The 19,407-nt window shown below is 41.2% G+C and overlaps 2 protein-coding genes across 2 annotated transcripts in view; one reads left to right on the top strand and one right to left on the bottom strand.

Annotated features, from left to right (window-relative positions):
- Window positions 1–19,407, bottom strand: part of LOC145486866 (uncharacterized) — a 52,978-nt gene that overhangs the window by 12,796 nt on the left and 20,775 nt on the right. The window lies entirely within an intron of this gene.
- On the top strand, window positions 14,911–17,339 carry LOC145486869 (uncharacterized). Its single transcript, XM_081465583.1, has 2 exons — window positions 14,911–14,977; window positions 15,798–17,339. The coding sequence occupies exon 2, from the start codon at window positions 16,167–16,169 to the stop codon at window positions 17,337–17,339; it is 1,173 nt and encodes a 390-aa protein (XP_081321709.1). The 5' UTR covers window positions 14,911–14,977; window positions 15,798–16,166.

Raw genomic sequence — 19,407 nt, 5'->3', positions numbered from 1 at the left:
ACAAAGCAAGTTGAATAATAAGTAGACAAAAATGCTAATTAAGACAAACATTAACAAAAGAACGTGAAAAGGTGTAAATTAAGAGGATAATTTTAGATTTACATGGTGTAATTGCTGATTGAGGCAAGGTAGTTCTTTTTCAATATGGATAGCCTCCTTTATCTTGAGTTGAAAGCTGGTAGTGGGGTGATCTAAAATATGAAAGCAATCTGTTGAACACAATGAGCGACAACGTTCAGAATTCTGAAGATGTTTGAAAATGTGAGAGGCCTTATCAACGGCTAAGTGCTCAGGTAGGCGTGTGGAAAAATGTCGGGTGGTTTCGCCGACATAACAGGCATTACAGCCCGCACATGTAAACTTATAAACCACACGTGAACGAAGCCCGCCGGGGATAGGGTCTTTCACACCAAAAAGGTTGCCTATCTTAAAGGAAGAAAAAACTAATTTGAAAAAAACTAATTTACACTTTTACTTTTGTACAGGACATTCAATCTTTATCTATGTTTGGTAAATTTATGGTTTCCTTCGATGTGGAACGTCTCTTTACCAACATACCTCTTGAGTAATGTATTGACCCGGCGGTCAATTACATTTCCGAGGGCAATCCTGACTTTACGTTAAGTAAACCTGAACTTAGATGCCTTTTCACTGTAGCCACCGCCCAGACCCACTTCTTATTTAACGGTTCTTTCTATGACCAAATTGACGGTGTGGCCATGGGGTCTCCCCTTCCTCCCGCATTAGCCAATCTTTTTATGGGGCATCATGAAAAACTATGGTTGGAAAATTTCCAATGCTACAAAATTTTATTTCATCGTAGGTATGTTGACGACACTTTTGTTTATTTCACTTGGAGCACGATGCTGTTATATTTTTTTTGACAGCATTAACTCTAGGCACCCCAACATAAGGTTTACTATGGAACAAGAACTTAATCGCAAATTACCCTTTCTAGATGTTCTTATTGATAATAGTGACACTAATTCTTTCCTAACTAGGGTTTACCGTAAGAAAACCTTTACTGGGTTATTAACTAATTATTTTAGCTTCACCTCGTACTCATACAAAGTAGGTCTCATTAGGACTCTTGTTGACAGGGCCTACAAGATCAACAACACTTGGTTGGGGTTACACGAGGACATAACCAAGCTTACTGAAATTCTCAAAAAGAACCTTTTCCCTGCCCATTTAATTGACAAAGTGGTTAACCGTTACATCACTGGGACCTATAGCAATCATTGTCCCCGTGGCTACCCCGTTACCACCTCGCCCACGTTTTACTTTAAGTTGCCGTACGTAGGCCATTTTTCTGTCATCACTCAGAAGAAGATTCGACACTTAATCAAGCGCTATTGTTATGATTTAGACATAAAATTAGTTTTTTCTTCCTTTAAGATAGGTAACCTTTTTGGTGTGAAAGACCCTATCCCCGGCGGGCTTCGTTCACGTGTGGTTTATAAGTTTACATGTGCGGGCTGTAATGCCTGTTATGTCGGCGAAACCACCCGACATTTTTCCACACGCCTACCTGAGCACTTAGCCGTTGATAAGGCCTCTCACATTTTCAAACATCTTCAGAATTCTGAACGTTGTCGCTCATTGTGTTCAACAGATTGCTTTCATATTTTAGATCACGCCACTACCAACTTTCAACTCAAGATAAAGGAGGCTATCCATATTGAAAAAGAACTACCTTGCCTCAATCAGCAATTACACCATGTAAATCTAAAATTATCCTTTTAATTTACACCTTTTCACGTTCTTTTGTTACTATTTGTCTTAATTAGCATTTTTGTCTACTTATTATTCAACTTGCTTTGTAATCATTCAACTGAAGATGGCAGAAGTTCTGTCGAAACATGTCTTATAAACTTAAAAAATTGGTCGTTTTCCTTAAAATCTTTACGTGTCTGCTGTTATCTAGACCTTTTGGAAATTCTATTTTATCTGTAAGGTAAAGTTCAATTGGGACAACCACACTTCAATGATCCATGACATTAATGCTTGAGGACTGAAGGAACCGCAAAAGTGGAGCCCTGGCTTACAATATGTGTATTTGTGACTACATGTAGGTAAAAGGCGGCGGAGTTGCTAAAATTTTTGAAGATAAATTTTTACAAGAGGTAGCGAAAAGTTATTGGTTAGCAAAATTTGACTTATTACTAGTGAGTTGGCCATTAAGATAAAAATTCAATCTCAAACCCTGTACCATGACTTCGCTACAGTCAAAATACTCCTCCTAAAATAGGGTGAATTGATGACATCATTATTGCAAATTTAATATTCTGCTTTTCAAATGAACAGTTGAAAATTCAAAACAATGTTCAATCCAGTACTCAAAGTTTGTTTGGATAAATCAAAGTTTGAGTATTGAATCGGGTCTTGTTTTGAATTTTAAACTTTTCATTTAGAGAGCAAATTATTGAAACAAGTAATAAAGTGAAATGCGCAATGAGAAATTTATTAATTCGTTGAAAGGAGCATTCTGAATACATATGTAATTTAGTTGCACATTTCATGGCTATTTTTTTTAGTTTTTATCAAAGCCTTCTTAATAAATTATAATCTACTTGTATGTACTTTTTTATTCGTGGAAATACACTTTTGCTTCAATCAGTGTTTCTCTTCAATCAAGGCTGATACATGTAATTTTTGTGTGTGGAGGCAAAGATTTGTTAATAGACATTAGCTTCTAAGGTAATAGCTGTTGTTAATGGTTATAGGCTACTAAAATGCTGAAGACAATGACCTCTCAGAAGTCAAAAATCAATTAAGAGTGCCTGCCTGTAAAAATCAGACAAATTCTTAATTTCGCGGCAAGGGTCGAAAATTCGATTTCGCTAATATTCTAATGGTAGACAGGCTAGGGCATGACAAAAACTACTGGATAGATTTTTTGGCAAAATATCCTTTTATTTCAAAGAAATATGCAAATTACCAAATTCCGTTAAAATCGTCATTTAACGCACCATTTTATTAAGCAAGTTTGAGAGCCTCGCATGCAAAACCACATCATTCTTTCGTCTTTAAAACACTCAAATAGTTTTGTGCAATGTTTAAATGTGTACTGGGTTGATTTTAGGGAATGTTGCGTTGTCCTTTTGGGTGCAAAATAATTAAATTTCGAAGACATGTATTTCATTCACTTAAAAGTACTTCTTGAATATAATTAATTTTCACTATGTGCGAAACCTTCAAATGGATCATGCTTCTGGGGGTTAAATCGCAGAAGGATGGTCTACAGATTCCTGGAAAAATTTCTTTGGGCAAATGATTGTGAGCGACGCGAGAGCTTTTCAAAGTACGTCAAAAATGCAAATATTTGACCATCCGTCGTCAAATTTCAATTTACGGGTTAGACGTATATTTTAGCATGTACCACACGACTTGACCTATAATAAGTTGAAATAGACACAGAGCTGATTATTTCGAAATGTTCTAACCTCATTGCTGTAAAAGGCAGGTGCAAAACGGATTTGACGTGTTTCTCTCACCATTCGTCGCACATAAAGCAGAAGTTTGCTTTTGTTTACATGACGTCCGATGTACATCGCCAACTGTCAACTTATTTAACGGTCGAATACCATAGGTAAAATGCCGGTACTGTAAAAACAGTCACAACAGTACAGTTCTCCTTAGTCACAAACATAGTCTTTCAATCTGGTGGGTGCTTTGACAACTCGACCGCTGCGGGTAGCAATCAACTCAGGTTCTAGCATCGGTCGCTGACTTTCAGGCTCAGGGGGGTGACCCTCTCTAGTGGGCGTCACGGCCAGGGGCGGCACATCCTTCCACTCGGACCCCACAACAGCAGGCACTCCATGCTCCACCTCCTCAGGAACAGCACCATCATTCACCACTTCCGTTGCAGATGGACAGATGTTGCTATCTCGTAGCTGCTCGACATGGCGCTTCCAGGTTTGGTCATTTACCTTGACTGTGTACAAGACTGGACCCGTTTGCCCAATGACTGTGCCCCGCACCCATTTTGGACCTCTACGGTAGTTGCGGACCCAAACATTCTGGCTGTGGTCAAAACTCTTCAAGGTGCCGTTGTTTGGCTGGAGCAACTTTTTGTTGACCTCTCTTTGAATGTCGGGCTTAATTAGGTCCAACCTTGTCTTGACATTTCGGCCTAACAGGAGTTGTGCAGGGCTAAGATCAGTGGTTGCATGTGGAGCTGATCGATATGCTAACAGGAACCTGTCAAGCTTGTGTTGCAGAGTTCTTCCAGACTTGCCCGCTTTCACGGCTTTCTTGAAACTCTGTACCAGTCTTTCTGCCTGACCATTGGTCGAGGGGTGGTAAGGTGCACCAGTGGCATGTTTAATACCATTTACATTAACAAACTTCCTGAAAGTTTCTGATGTGAACTGGGGCCCGTTGTCAGACACAATCTGATCGGGAAGTCCCATGCGGGCAAACAGGGAACGCAGTGCACTCACGGTCTCCTCAGCAGTGGTGTTCTCCAGCACGAAAATCTCAGGCCACTTGCTGTGTGCATCGATCACCACCATCAGCATCTTCCCCTGAAATGGCCCAGCAAAATCAACATGCAGTCTTTGCCAGGGAAGGGCAGGGTACTCCCACCGATGCAGGGGTACACGAGCTGGATTATTTGCTGTCTCCTGACATCCTTCGCAATTTCGGACTGCTCCTTCGATGTCCTTGTCAATGTTTGGCCACCAAACGTAACCCCGGGACAGACCTTTCATCTTGAATATACCGATGTGACCCTCATGTAGGGTTTCCAAAACTCTCTCTCTGAGTTTGGTTGGGACGACTACTCTACTACCCCAAATCAGAACCCCATGATGGATCGTGATTTCACTCGCACGATGAGCATAAGGAATTAGCTCTGGGTGGACTTCTGCTTCTTGCCATCCCCACTGCACGAGCTCTAGAACACGGGAAAGTACTGGGTCTCTCCGAGTCTGCATTCTCAGCTCTTGTTCGGTAACTGGTAAGGCCTCGACCACAGTCGTATGGAACATTTCCACTTCATCGGGCTTGTCAACAGGTGCCTGTGGTTGCGGAAGGCGGGATAGACCATCACAATTGGCATGCTGTTTGGTCCCTTGGAACTCAATGCTGTCTGCAAAAGCGCCTAGGAAGAGACACCAACGCTGGATCCTTGCTGCTGCGGTAACTGGCACGGCCTTCCCAGGATCCATTATGTACTTCAAGGGCTGATGGTCTGTAACCAGGGTAAAATGACGACCCTCTAAGTAGGTTTGGAACTTCTTCACACCCAAGACTAGGGATAAGGCCTCTTTCTCGATTTGCGAGTACTTCTTCTCTGTTTCTGACAGAGAACGGGATGCATAGGCAATGGGCCGCTCCTCACCCTCTGGAGTACGGTGTGACAAGACAGCGCCAAGACCATAAGAGGAGCTATCTGTGACCACAACTAGTGGCAAGTCAGAGTCATAGTGCACGAGAACCTTGTCTTGTAGAAGCATCTCTTTCACCACTCTGAAGCTAGCTTCTTCCTCAGCTCCCCAAGACCACTTCACCTCTTTCTGTAACAGCCGATGCAGCGGAACCAGATGGGTGGCCAAGTCTGGTAAGAACCTGGCATAATACTGGACCATGCCTAGGAAAGCGCGCAGTTGTGTGACATCCCGCGGTGTTGGCATCTCGGTGATGGCCTTGTCTTTCTTGAGAGACTAGTGCAGTCCTTCAGCAGAGATGACATGTCCCAGACACTCCACAAAGCTTCTGAGGAATTTGCTCTTTTCTCGGTTTGCCTTCAAGCCATACTCTTCCAGCCTCTTCAACACCGCAACCAGCCGCTCAAGGTGTTCCTCCATGGTACTGCCGGTCACAATGACATCGTCCAGGTAGCAGAAGACCCATGGTAAACCTTGTAAGACCTGGTCCATGGCCCGCTGCCAAATGGCTGGTGCTGAGGTCACGCCATAAGGTAAACGCTGGTACTGGTACAAACCGCGGGTTGTGTTGATGGTAAGGAATGGCCTGGATTGCTCCTCAACCTCCATTTGCAGGTAGGCATGACGCAGGTCAATAACGCTGAACAATGTACCTCCACGTGGCATAAATATCATCGATGCGTGGAAGAGGGTATTCGTCCACATCCAACTGTGGATTGATTGTCACCTTGAAGTCACCGCACACCCTAACACTACCATCCGTCTTCACAGGGGTCACAACTGGAGCAGCCCACTCACTAGTGGTCACCTTTTGAATAACCCCTTCAGCTTCTAGCTCTCTCAACACCTCCTCCACCGCTGGCTTACGAGCTAACGCTACAGGGCGGGCTTTCCAGAATCGCGGTCGAGCACTCTCTTTTAGCTGGACCCGCGCCTGAATTTTATTCATCCTGCCTAGACCGTCCGAGAAAACACTTGTATGTTTGTTCAAAACTTCTTTTAGGGCTGGATTGGTGTCTGATGTTTCTAACTGAAGTAAAGGCCAATCTAACTGAATGGACTCCAGCCATTCTCTGCCAAACAGGGTGGGTCCCTCGTTCTTCATCACGTAAATTGGAAGCTCTTTAGATTGCCCTTTGTACTGCACAGTCACATAGCAAAACCCCATAGGTTTTACTGACTCGCCCGTGTACGTACGCAACTTCAAAGGGCTGTCCTTTAACGGAACATGACGCAGGTATTCCTTATACACCCCCTCACTCACAACTGACACAGCAGAACCTGTATCCAGCTCCATGATCACAGGTCGACCTTCGAGGTAGACTTCAAGAGAAATGGGCTTTCTATTCTTACTGTCAGAAACATGGTAAAGTTCCCCATATTCCCCATCGCTTTCTTCTGAATCAGCACCTTCCATAACATTTACTCCAGCGACAGTAACTTGTTTCTTCTTACATGCTCGCTGTGTGTGTCCAATTATGCCACAGTGAAAGTAGCGTTCCTTAATGAAGGGGCACTTTTGCGAGTGGTGTGACCCTGTGTGGCGGTAGCAAGGTTTAGGTGGCTTGGTGTCCTTACCCCGGGAACCCTGTGTCTTTTGTGGCAACTTGGGTGGAGCCTGTTCCTCCCTAGGTTGGGCAGTGTCAAGTTTATTGACTGGAGTGTCTGGCCCTTGTTCTCCTTGAAGCACTTGAACATCTTTATTAGCTTGCTCTATAACTAGGTACTTTTGAACCGCAAGTTCAAAAGTAAGGTCCGCAAGTTCAAAAGTAAGGTCCGCGAGTTTTACCTTCAACAAGTCAGTAATCATCTTCGGGTCGCGAATACCCGAGACTAACCGGTCACGGAGACGCTCAGTTCGCACAGTTTCTCCATACTTGCATTCCGTGGCCAAGTGCTTCAAAGTGGCTACATAATGACTAACTGACTCACCGGAATTCCTGGCTCGGTTATCGAATTCATACCTCGCGACCAGTGCTGACCTTTCGGGTTTAAGTTGCTTCTTCATTTGTTCCACGATGACATCGTACGTAATGGCTTCATCCTTCAGCTGCGCGGGAGCCACCAAATCCTTCGCCAATTGGTAAGTTTCCACAGGAAGGTTCGTCAGAAGAACAGCCTTCTTCGTCTTGCCATCCCGAACGCCATTTGCGAGGAAGTAAAAATCCAGCTGTTCGGTGTAGGACTCCCAATCCGTCCCCACAACATACTTCGTCACTTTACCAATGGTTTGACCCGTATTCGGTGCGTCGTCCGGCATTTTCTGTCGTGTCGTTAAACTTCTCACGTGAATTTCACGAACCCACTTCCGTTTACCGCTTGTGCTTGTTTAGCTGGATCCCATCCTCGTCGCCAGTTGTTGTGTATTCGCAAATACGGAGGACAAATAAAAGACTAAACCAAGATGGCGGAACACTCTTTATTCAACTGAACGCGAGGACCTCGTGGGAAGCCAAATATGGAAAACAGATCACGTGACAAACAGGTAGCCCAACCGGGAAAACTTAACACTTACAGTTGTCTTCATGAATACAAAAGATAACCTAAACAACAGTTGAAATTTTAGCCTGAATGCGACCCTTTCCCCCATTTAAATGATTTGTGGTTATTCTTTATCTTCTGTGGGCAATTTTATCGAAAGTAATACTTTTTTATGCTGAAAAGGAGTTCTAACTTGTCTATGAGTACGTCCGTATTTGTTTACTGAAGCGGAAATTTGTGGATATTAAATTTATTCCATCTAATTTCTATTTCGTGTGCTGCACGGCGTTTCGTGTTCTCATTAAAACAAAATGCACGTACTCATAAACAAGTTAGAACTCCTTTTCAGCATAAAAAGATATTACTTTCGATAAAATTGCCCACGGAAGATAAAAAATAACTATAAATTATTTAAATGGGAGAAAGGGTCGCATTCAGGCTAAAATTCCAACTGTTGTTTAGGCTATCTCTTGTATTCATAAAGACAACTGCAAGTTCAAAGGTCATAAACTTCAAGCGAGTACCGTAAATATTTTCGGTCGTCTAAATTCGTAGTTTGGGTTGCCCCAAAATTTTATTTCACAAAACGATAGAGGAAGCCTTACTCTTTCTATAGAATACCATCTTTTCAGCGGAATCCATGTACCAGGTAAGGAGTTTTGCCGTTGAAATTTGCCAAAATCGAGCTTTCTAATAATGCTGTTTAGGAGGGTAAATTTGAAAATTTTTTTTAAATTTCAGGTTTGAATCTTTTCCAATTCTAATAACTGTACTTTGTAAAGGAAGGGTCATTGAATTGTGTAATATCAAAATAGATTTGATAATTGTTTTAGTTTTCTTACACGAGTCGCAAATACGAAGCACATTTTTCAGTGGTTCGAGGGCTTCTCCAAGGGTGAAAATTAAAAAATCGCTTTACTTGAAAAATATAAATCCAAACGAACTAAAAGTTGTATTTTCCTAAATAGTTTCCGAGGGCTTTCTTATGAAAAAGTTTGAGGGAATTCGATTTTTGCATTTTGCACACCTATCCGTAGTATTTACAGGAAGTCACTCTTAAAAGGCTTCCAGCCCAGCAAAACTCCAGGTGACGACGGTTTTACAAAAGAATTTTATGAAACTTTCCTCGAACTTTTATGGAGAAATCTCATTGACTCTTTTAATAAAGGCTTTCAAACAGGCAAGCTATCTATATCTCAGAGGCGAGGAATTATATCGCTTATACCAAAGGCCGAAAATAATCTTATGGTTTTAAGTAACTGGCGGCCGATAACATTGCTTAATGTCGACTATAAAATACTTGCTTGAGCCATTGCAAAAAGAATAGAACCGAAACTGCCAAAATTGGTTCACTCAGATCAAATGGGCTTCGTAAAAGGATGATATATCGCCCAAAACGTGAGGCTTTTAAATGACCTAATGGAATTCACTGAATCAAGTAGACTTCCAGGTATATTGCTGTTCATAGACTTTGAAAAAGCTTTTGATACGTTGGAGTGGTCCTTTATCCAACACGCGCTAAAATTTTTCAGTTTTGGCCCAAACATTCGGAAATGGATCTCGGTACTTTATAGTGATGTTGAGAGTGGGTTTATTAACGGAGGATACATGACTAACTATTTCCGGGTGTCAAGAGGTGTAAGGCAAGGATGCCCTCTGAGTCCCTTATCATTCATCTTATGCGTAGAAATTCTGGCACAAAAATTACGTCAAAATCCTAAAATTACGGGTATTGTACTACCTTATTCTTGTGAAGTTAAACTAAGTCAATTCGCTTATGACACTACATTAATATGCAAGGACACCTCGTCCTTGCATGAAAGTATTTCGGTATTGGGGAAGTTTGGCGATATCTCAAGTTTAAAGCTAAACAGCAAAAGGACAAAGGGTTTGTGGATAGGCTCATTGAAAAACAGTAAAACTAAACCCCTTGAAATAAATGTCTCCATTGATCCAATTAAAATCTTAAGAACGTACATTTCACATGACAGCGATGAAAACAATAACCTGAATTTCTTTCTAAAAATCCAAAAGATGGAAACCAAATTAAACATTTGGTTATCTCCTGACCTCACTCTCATGGGAAGAACCCTACTCGCTAAAACGTTAGGGATCTCAAAATTGGTATATACGGCCTCGATGTTAACTGTTCCACGAGAAGTTATTAAAAGAGTCCAAACAAAACTTTTTAATTTTTTATGGAAAAAAGATAAAATTAAAAGAGAGGTTATTTTTCAAGAAATGAGAAAAAGTGGTCTTAATTTTCCAAAATTTTGCCGCAACAGTAAAAGCGCTCCGTTTAAGCTGGATCGGAAGACTGTTAGAAAAAAACCCTTCTACTGATGCTTGGAAAGCTAGTCCAAATGCTTTTTTCGAAAGGTATGGAGGTCTCAACTTCTTACTCAAGTGCAATTACAATACAAAGAAGTTAGACAAAAGTGTATCGTTATTCTACTTAGAAATGCAGATCACTTTAAGGAATTACACCAGGTCAACCAAGATAGCTACGAAAATGACCTTATTCTTTGGAATAACCAAGACATAACCATAGAAGGCAAAATGGAATTTATTACATTCAAGATATTTTAAATGAAAATGGTAATTTTCTTACTTTTGAAGAATTCAATCGAAGGTACAATATTTCAACAAATCTTTTAAACTTTTTTTAAATCCTTGCATCTATTCCACCGAACCTGAAATCCAAGGCGGCTTCTACGCTAAGACCTAAGAATTCTGTTCTCGATAATTCTGACTTTTTTGACTTTTCCACTGAAAAATCGGTTTTTCTTTCTAAAATGAGATGCAAAGACTACTACCTTCTGTTCCAAGAAAAATCAGAGGTTACACCTACAGCCGTCAAGTCTTGGGCCCAACATTACTCTGGCATAGAAGATAAATGGGAAAAATTATCCAAAGATATACCTCACCTCTCGGCCGACAACAAATTGAGACAATTCTCCTTTAAACTATTTCACCGTATTTTAGTGACCAAAAAGGAGCTTAAGAGGTTCAAAATATCCGAAAGTGAAGATTGTTTTTCCTGTAAATCCTCTGATTCCTTGGAAAATGCATTTCTGGAGCGTCCTGCTGGCCTAAACCTCTTTCAAAAAGTCCCTACATGGTTCAATAATGAGCACAGAGTTAACTTTACACCATCTAAAATACGCCTACTATTTAAGGACTATGATCTTTCCCCAAATACAAGCCCAAACCTTACCCGGAAGTTTGGGATTTTAGTAGTGCAAACTCAAAAATATTATTATTATTGCAAAATGTTGGAAAAAACTTTCAATTTTCTCGGATTGAAGTCAGCGCTATCTTTGCAATGGAAAGCTGAAAAATGCGAAATTTAAATTAATTAATTCAAGTTACATTATATAGTCAGTCTCAGTAGCAAAATTAGTTATTAGCGTTTTACTACTATTGTTATAATATGAATGTAAGAAGCATTAGTAATGGTATTAGTATCGTAACTTAAAAAGGTTAAATGTATTGTTTTGTAGAGTAAATTATGTAAATTTTAGTATTGTAAGTAGCATGTGTAATTGCATCGTATTGTTAATTAGAGTAAGTAGTGTTAGTAGTTGTATTACTGTTGTAAATAGTTATCACTTCCGTAATTAGTAGTTGTAGTACTGTTGTAAAAATTAATAATAAAAAAAATATCAGGGCATTGTGTGGCATATGTTCAGTTGAGAGATTGTATAATTTCTTTACTGCAGACGAAGAAATTGAGAATGAACTGTACTGTTGGAGGGGATTCTTCGATAGGATAGATCGAGCTGTAGATAAATATTTAAATAAGGAGTGCAATCCAGAAGAGCAGTCTTCAAAAGGGAGTGTTCATAAAGATAGTCATTGACTGTCTAATCTGAAACTGCCCAGGATTGAGCTGCCTAAGTTTAGTGATAGTGTGTTGAAATTCCAAAACTTCTGGGATCAGTTTGAAGCTGCAGCGTATAACAATGATGATTTAACCAATGTTCAAAAGTTCACTTCCTACGTTCAGTGCTGACTGGCAATGCCTTGCAAACAGTAGAAAGGTTTGAAGTGACTGGGGCTAACTATCAACCATCTGTAGAATGTCTCAAACACAGGTATAGAAGAAAACGTGTGGTTATCTCGTTCCTTGTCAAGTCAGTTATTAAGATGGATGCAAAGTCTGTTGTAAAAGCATCATTCCTTCGCGAACTCTATGATACTCTAAAAAACAGAACTAGAGCTTTAGAAGCTCTTGGAAAAATCCCAAAGGTGTATCATAGGTGTCTTTTGTTGGCAATATTTGAGCCCAAGTTAACCTCTCAAAAGAGGGAATTAGAACTGAATGACACCCCAGACGATGAGATTGATCTTGAACTGTTATTTAAGTTCCTCAATCGACAAGTTGTATCCAAAGAGGCAGGCAAAAGAAATCTTTAAGAAAATCTTAGTCTGGAGAATCGTAATGCAAATAAGAATAGAGATGGCCGAAGGAAGCCCCCCTTCATTGAAACAAGTGACCAAGAACAAGTGTCAACTGCTTCTGCTGTCTTTGGTGAGGCAAAACCACCAACAGTCCCAAATTGTAGATTCTGCAAAGTAAGCCATGGGACACTTCTGTCCAGAGTTTCATTGGAAAACACTGGATGATAGATGAAAACTGGTTCAAGAGAGCAAGTTGTGTTTCAATTGCTTAAAACCAACCAACGCAAGCACTTCTCCAATATCTGTCGACAACCCAAGTGTCCAGTTGTGAACTGTGGAAAACGTCAACACAAGTTACTGCATAGTCAGCCTCTAACTGCAGCAACTGAGAATCCGACCAAAACTACATTGACTGGATTGGCTGCTTCGAAACCCTCTTCCACTATGAAGGAGACCCTTTTTTGAACAGCGTTAGCCAAGCTATCAGTGAATGGCCAAGAAGTTATAGTTCGTGTTCTGCTCCATTCGAAAGTCAGTGGTCCTATATCCGTAACAACATTGCAGAATCCATTGGTCTGCAAGGTCACTCAGATGTAATAAGCGTTGCAACACTAAGAGGAGAAACTAATGTCTTCAAGAGATTTCAAAGGATGCAATTCACCCTCTCACCAATCCAGGGACATCCAAAAGAGGATGTGGAAATGGAAGCACTTACCCTACACAAGATTTGCAATCCCTACACAAGATTTGCAATCCCTACGAACCTGCCAAATTGAATCTTATGGACAACCCTCACCTACAAGGTTTAACTCTCGCAGACTCCTACCCTGGCAACGCGGTCCAAGTAAATGTTCTTATCAGTGATTATAACTACTACTTATTTGTAACTGGGATTTGCAAGAGAGGAGAGAACCCTGAATCACTGGTAGCTGTAGAATCTCTCTTTATATGGATACTTACAGGAGCTGTAGACAGTTATTCAAAGCACACATCACCCATGCTAACGATGGTAGAAAATAACGAAGTCACCGCAATTATGAGACTGTTTCGGGAACTAGAATCAGTTGGCATTACTGAAACTGTGAATCCAGCTATGTCACAAGAAGAAGAGCTTGCAGTCAATAGAGACCTTAAGCACCAAGACGGAAGGTGGCGACGGCGACGGCACATCCGCGTAAAACCTGAAGCAAGACCGGCGTCGCGTTCCACTCGCCTGAGCATGTTAAGCATCACTGCGACGGCAACTTCGAATGGCTCTACAGCAAGAATCTCACGGCACATCAATTTATCATGCTCTTCGGTCCAGTACATTGCAGAGCTGTTGAATTATCACAATAAAACGGACATTTCAAGCTGCTTGTCTTAACGTTCTCGTTTAAAGCATTTCAATCAAGAAAAGATGAACAGGAGTGGAAGTTTTGGTGGAATTTTTTTAGTTTCAGTTTTAGAAACGATTTCTGGTGACTAAAAAAGTTTAAACGGCGTTACAAGTAAACAATAAGGTGCATTTATTTTGCCTTGGAGTAAAAGGTAAGTTGTCCCAATTTCGCTGTTTGTACTGTTTATGGCGACACTGAAAATTATTTTACACAAAGGTCATTTTACCTTCTCATCAATTTAGAAATAGAAATGTAAATAACCATATGAGGAAGTAGCAGATCCCATTAAAATAGTGCTCAATACACATATAGTGTAGAGCTGAGTATATGAGTAATAACGAAGAGGCAAGATTTGCTGTTACTCCGAGTTTCGTGCTTACGCACTCATCAGACAGTATTTAATGATAAGCATTCCTATCAACTAGATATATATACACGGTATTAAACAATAGGCTAATTGCTGGACTAGTTGCATTACAATAAGTGATAGTTATACTGGAAAACAATAGGTGTGAAGACAGAAATTACGGGGACGAGTATAAACTGCGTGGGTGCAGTACAATATAAAGAAAGTGTCAAGCGTTCTTCAAGTAGAATTTGTTCTCGTGCCGGCATTTAGAAATAAGTTCTGATCTTTTGTTTAGTAGATTGTCGTTGCTATGTTTGATAATCATTAGTTTTTCTGTGAGGCAGAGGTCGCATCGTTTGGAAATGTTGTTGTAGGGTCTTGCACGGCTAATAATTGACCATTTGATGTTGAAGTCTTGTTTTTTGTCGTGTAGTTGCCAGATGTATTTAGAAAGCTCGGTGCTGTTGATGTGTTTTCTGTGCTTAAATGTGGATTTGTGCTGCGAGAATCTCTGTTTGAATGTTCCTTCTGTCAGTCCAATGTAGTTCTTGGTTGTGTTGTTAGTTGTAACTTGTGCGTTGTAGATTACACTGGAAGTCAGGCATTTGTTGTCTAGCGGGCATTGGTCTTTTTTGCGGCAGTTGCATTGCTCTCCGGTGATTGCGTTGGCGTTGTTGTCGGCGTTTGTTATTTTCATGTTGTGTTTGTTGATTACTGTTTTCATGTTGTCCATGCAACTGTAGCTGACTTTGACGTTGTTTTTGTTGAAGAGGCTGTGGTATTTATGTTGGTTCGGAAAGTGCTTAGATATGAGCTTCAGGAATGTTCTACCGATGTTTGTCTTTACGTTTTTACTAAATGGAGGGTTGTACCATATAATGTTTCTTTGTCTGTTGCGTCGGGGGCGTGTTGGTTGATTGTCTTCGTTGTAAATTAGTGTTTCAGAGTATCCGCTGGCTTTCAAAGCAGTTTCGTAGATTGGTTTGGCCTTGTTGAATTCGTGTTCGTTGCATGAGTTGGCGGAAATACGGCGATTGATGGATGCTGGGAGTTGCTTTATTATGTTAGGTGGGTGGTTAGACTTTGTGTTGATGTACTGCGGCTCGTCGTTAGGCTTTCTGTAGGGGCAGTAGGTACCTTTTGTAAGATCGAAGGTGACGTCCAGGTAGTTAACAATTTTCATGTTAGTCTGTATGGTAATGTTAAGTCCATATGTCTTGAAGCGTCTTGTTATGTCCTTCCTTGTACGGTCTGCTTGAGGTCCGGAGATGTTTTTGAAGATGGCAAGTCCGTCGTCTCTGTAAAGCCCGATGTTGTCTATCCCGTATATGTTACACAGGTCGTCGAGAATGAATAAGCCTACGAGCTCGCATACTTCGGCTCCGTCGAAGCTGCCCATAGTAACGTCAAAAGAACTGTTGTTTTTCTTGATCCAGGCGGTGTTACTGTCAAAGAGAAGGGATTTTCTTGAATGCATAATAATATCGATGTCGCGGTCCGTAATGGAAGTGAATTGTTTGGCGAAGTTGATTGCGTCTGTAAGAAGTTTCTCAGTAATGGAAGGGTAGAAGTTCTCAATGTCAAATACGGCGAAGGTATGTTGATCTTTGTGTTGTATAGAGGAGAACCAGTTGATGACGGATGATGAGTTTTTCCATTGGTTAAGGCCAGTCTTCTGTCTCACAGTCGTGTTAATGTTCGCGAGGATTTCTTTCATGCGTTCCGCGCGGTCGTCAATGTTCAGATTAGTAGCAATGACTTGAGCTTCTTTGTTAATAGCAGTAGTAGAAACCTACATGTAGACTCATTAACCCTGCAAAAAGTGAGATTGGACGTATCAGTAAAGAAATCCTCGCGAACATTAACACGACTGTGAGACAGAAGACTGGCCTTAACCAATGGAAAAACTCATCATCCGTCATCAACTGGTTCTCCTCTATACAACACAAAGATCAACATACCTTCGCCGTATTTGACATTGAGAACTTCTACCCTTCCATTACTGAGAAACTTCTTACAGACGCAATCAACTTCGCCAAACAATTCACTTCCATTACGGACCGCGACATCGATATTATTATACATTCAAGAAAATCCCTTCTCTTTGACAGTAACACCGCCTGGATCAAGAAAAACAACAGTTCTTTTGACGTTACTATGGGCAGCTTCGACGGAGCCGAAGTATGCGAGCTCGTAGGCTTATTCATTCTCGACGACCTGTGTAACATATACGGGATAGACAACATCGGGCTTTACAGAGACGACGGACTTGCCATCTTCAAAAACATCTCCGGACCTCAAGCAGACCGTACAAGGAAGGACATAACAAGACGCTTCAAGACATATGGACTTAACATTACCATACAGACTAACATGAAAATTGTTAACTACCTGGACGTCACCTTCGATCTTACAAAAGGTACCTACTGCCCCTACAGAAAGCCTAACGACGAGCCGCAGTACATCAACACAAAGTCTAACCACCCACCTAACATAATAAAGCAACTTCCAGCATCCATCAATCGCCGTATTTCCGCCAACTCATGCAACGAACACGAATTCAACAAGGCCAAACCAATCTACGAAACTGCTTTGAAAGCCAGCGGATACTCTGAAACACTAATTTACAACGAAGACAATCAACCAACACGCCCCCGACGCAACAGACAAAGAAACATTATATGGTACAACCCTCCATTTAGTAAAAACGTAAAGACAAACATCGGTAGAACATTCCTGAAGCTCATATCTAAGCACTTTCCGAACCAACATAAATACCACAGCCTCTTCAACAAAAACAACGTCAAAGTCAGCTACAGTTGCATGGACAACATGAAAACAGTAATCAACAAACACAACATGAAAATAACAAACGCCGACAACAACGCCAACGCAATCACCGGAGAGCAATGCAACTGCCGCAAAAAAGACCAATGCCCGCTAGACAACAAATGCCTGACTTCCAGTGTAATCTACAACGCACAAGTTACAACTAACAACACAACCAAGAACTACATTGGACTGACAGAAGGAACATTCAAACAGAGATTCTCGCAGCACAAATCCACATTTAAGCACAGAAAACACATCAACAGCACCGAGCTTTCTAAATACATCTGGCAACTACACGACAAAAAACAAGACTTCAACATCAAATGGTCAATTATTAGCCGTGCAAGACCCTACAACAACATTTCCAAACGATGCGACCTCTGCCTCACAGAAAAACTAATGATTATCAAACATAGCAACGACAATCTATTAAACAAAAGATCAGAACTTATTTCTAAATGCCGGCACGAGAACAAATTCTACTTGAAGAACGCTTGACACTTTCTTTATATTGTACTGCACCCACGCAGTTTATACTCGTCCCCGTAATTTCTGTCTTCACACCTATTGTTTTCCAGTATAACTATCACTTATTGTAATGCAACTAGTCCAGCAATTAGCCTATTGTTTAATACCGTGTATATATATCTAGTTGATAGGAATGCTTATCATTAAATACTGTCTGATGAGTGCGTAAGCACGAAACTCGGAGTAACAGCAAATCTTGCCTCTTCGTTATTACTCATATAGAAATGTAAATATATATATTAAGAGAGAGAGAGAGGGAGAGAGAGATATCAATATAAACAGATGGTGAGCATATTAAATTGGATCAGTGATAACTAGAGCACAGAAGATATAAATGCAATGATTTTACCGAATGGATTTCTTCGAGCTTGTATTATTCTGTGATTTGCCGACTGGTGGCTTGTGCTAACGCATGTTTCTGCTTCAGGGATGTTCATCGTAGAATTTGTCCTCCAAAAACTTACACAGTAAACACCAGAAGGGTACTTCTTTATATATGGTAAGAAAAAATACGGTAAATTAAAGAAAACGACTCAAAACATTGAGATGAACTATCACGTTGTCCGCACTACTTCAAAACAGTGAATGTGGCGTCCCCAACGTCAGGACGACGGCAGATTGCAATCAGCTTTTCAGGTTCTGCACATGACTGGGACAGAAAATAAACTTCCGGTATGCCGTCGGCGTGGCTCCCGCCCTGGTGCTTAAGGTCTCTAATGACTTCAATGACGGACTGAACGTTGATGGCAAGAACTACGAAGTTCGATTACCAGGAAAGAGAGACCATGCAAAGCTAGACAACAACTATACACGAGCTGTGAAATGACTCGAAAGTATTGAAAGAAAGTTGAAACGAGACCCCGAGAAAGCTGAAGCTTGCACCACTGCGATCAACCAGTATGTAGATAAAGGCTTTGCAGAGGAAGTACGACATCTGAGTAGTGGAGATGGAAGTGTCCGGTACTTACCACACCATGCTGTTTTCCGTGCTGACAGACAGACGGCAAAATGTAGATCTTATTCGATGCTTCCGCCCGAGAGCAAGATTGCAACACTACACGCTCATGTCAATAAGTACGTAGAGACTTTCCCTGACGCCAGCATCAGCAGCAAGTAATGAAATACAGAAAGTGTATTATAACTGCGAGACACAAAGCCAGGCCACGCGTGACGAGTCAGAGTTAACATCAAAAAGAATCAAGTGGAACCTCATCACGGAACGGTCACCACGGAGAGGTGGTTGGTGGGAACGATTTTGTAGAGCAGTCAAAGAGCCGTTGCGCAAGGTCCTGGGAAAAGCACTTCTGACCTTCACTGAGCTGAACACATTACTTGCAAAAATTTGAGGTGTCGTTAACTCAAGACCACTGACTGCCGTAAGTGATTATTACAGAGATCCATCTCCCATCACACCTGCTCATCTCGCAATTGGCAAACCACTTAACCAATTACCTTATGCTCGTCAAGACAGTCCGGAGCCTTTACCTTCAGAGATTGTTCAATCACTATTGGAAGCGTTGGAATCAAGAGTACCAGCATCAGCATCATCATCTCCCTCACAAGTAGGAGATATTGTGGTCGTCTCAGAAGATAACGTGCCCCGTGGAAATGGCCGCTGGCTAGAGTTGAAGAAGTTCACCCAAGACATGATTGCCTTGTGCGAACGACAACAGGGCGAACGGAAAAGAGTGTTCAACACACATCCGTTCAGCGTCTACACACATTAGAAATAGCATCAGCAACCCCACAAGTGATTCCTGAAGACATTCCCGTGCATGGTGGGGAGAAGCCCGAAACGAACTGTGTTAATAGTAAAACTGTTCCTGTCACTAAACCAATCGTCTCCAAAGCCAAAATGACCCACGAAGTAATCAGATTAGGCGTTTTTTTTCCCTACATTGGCGCCGGTTGCTACAGCGGACCCGAACACTGTATCAGCAGTAACATGATCATTTAAAATTAATATACTCTTCGTAACCTGTGTTCTTGTGTCTTTTTGAGCTGTTTAGAAGGGAATTGAATTGAAGTGAAGGTGGTT

Source organism: Orbicella franksi, chromosome 5 (assembly GCF_964199315.1).
Source record: "Orbicella franksi chromosome 5, jaOrbFran1.1, whole genome shotgun sequence".
NCBI lineage: Eukaryota > Metazoa > Cnidaria > Anthozoa > Scleractinia > Merulinidae > Orbicella > Orbicella franksi.
Note: the sequence above shows the minus strand (reverse complement) of the source record. Positions and strands in the feature narration are given on the sequence as shown.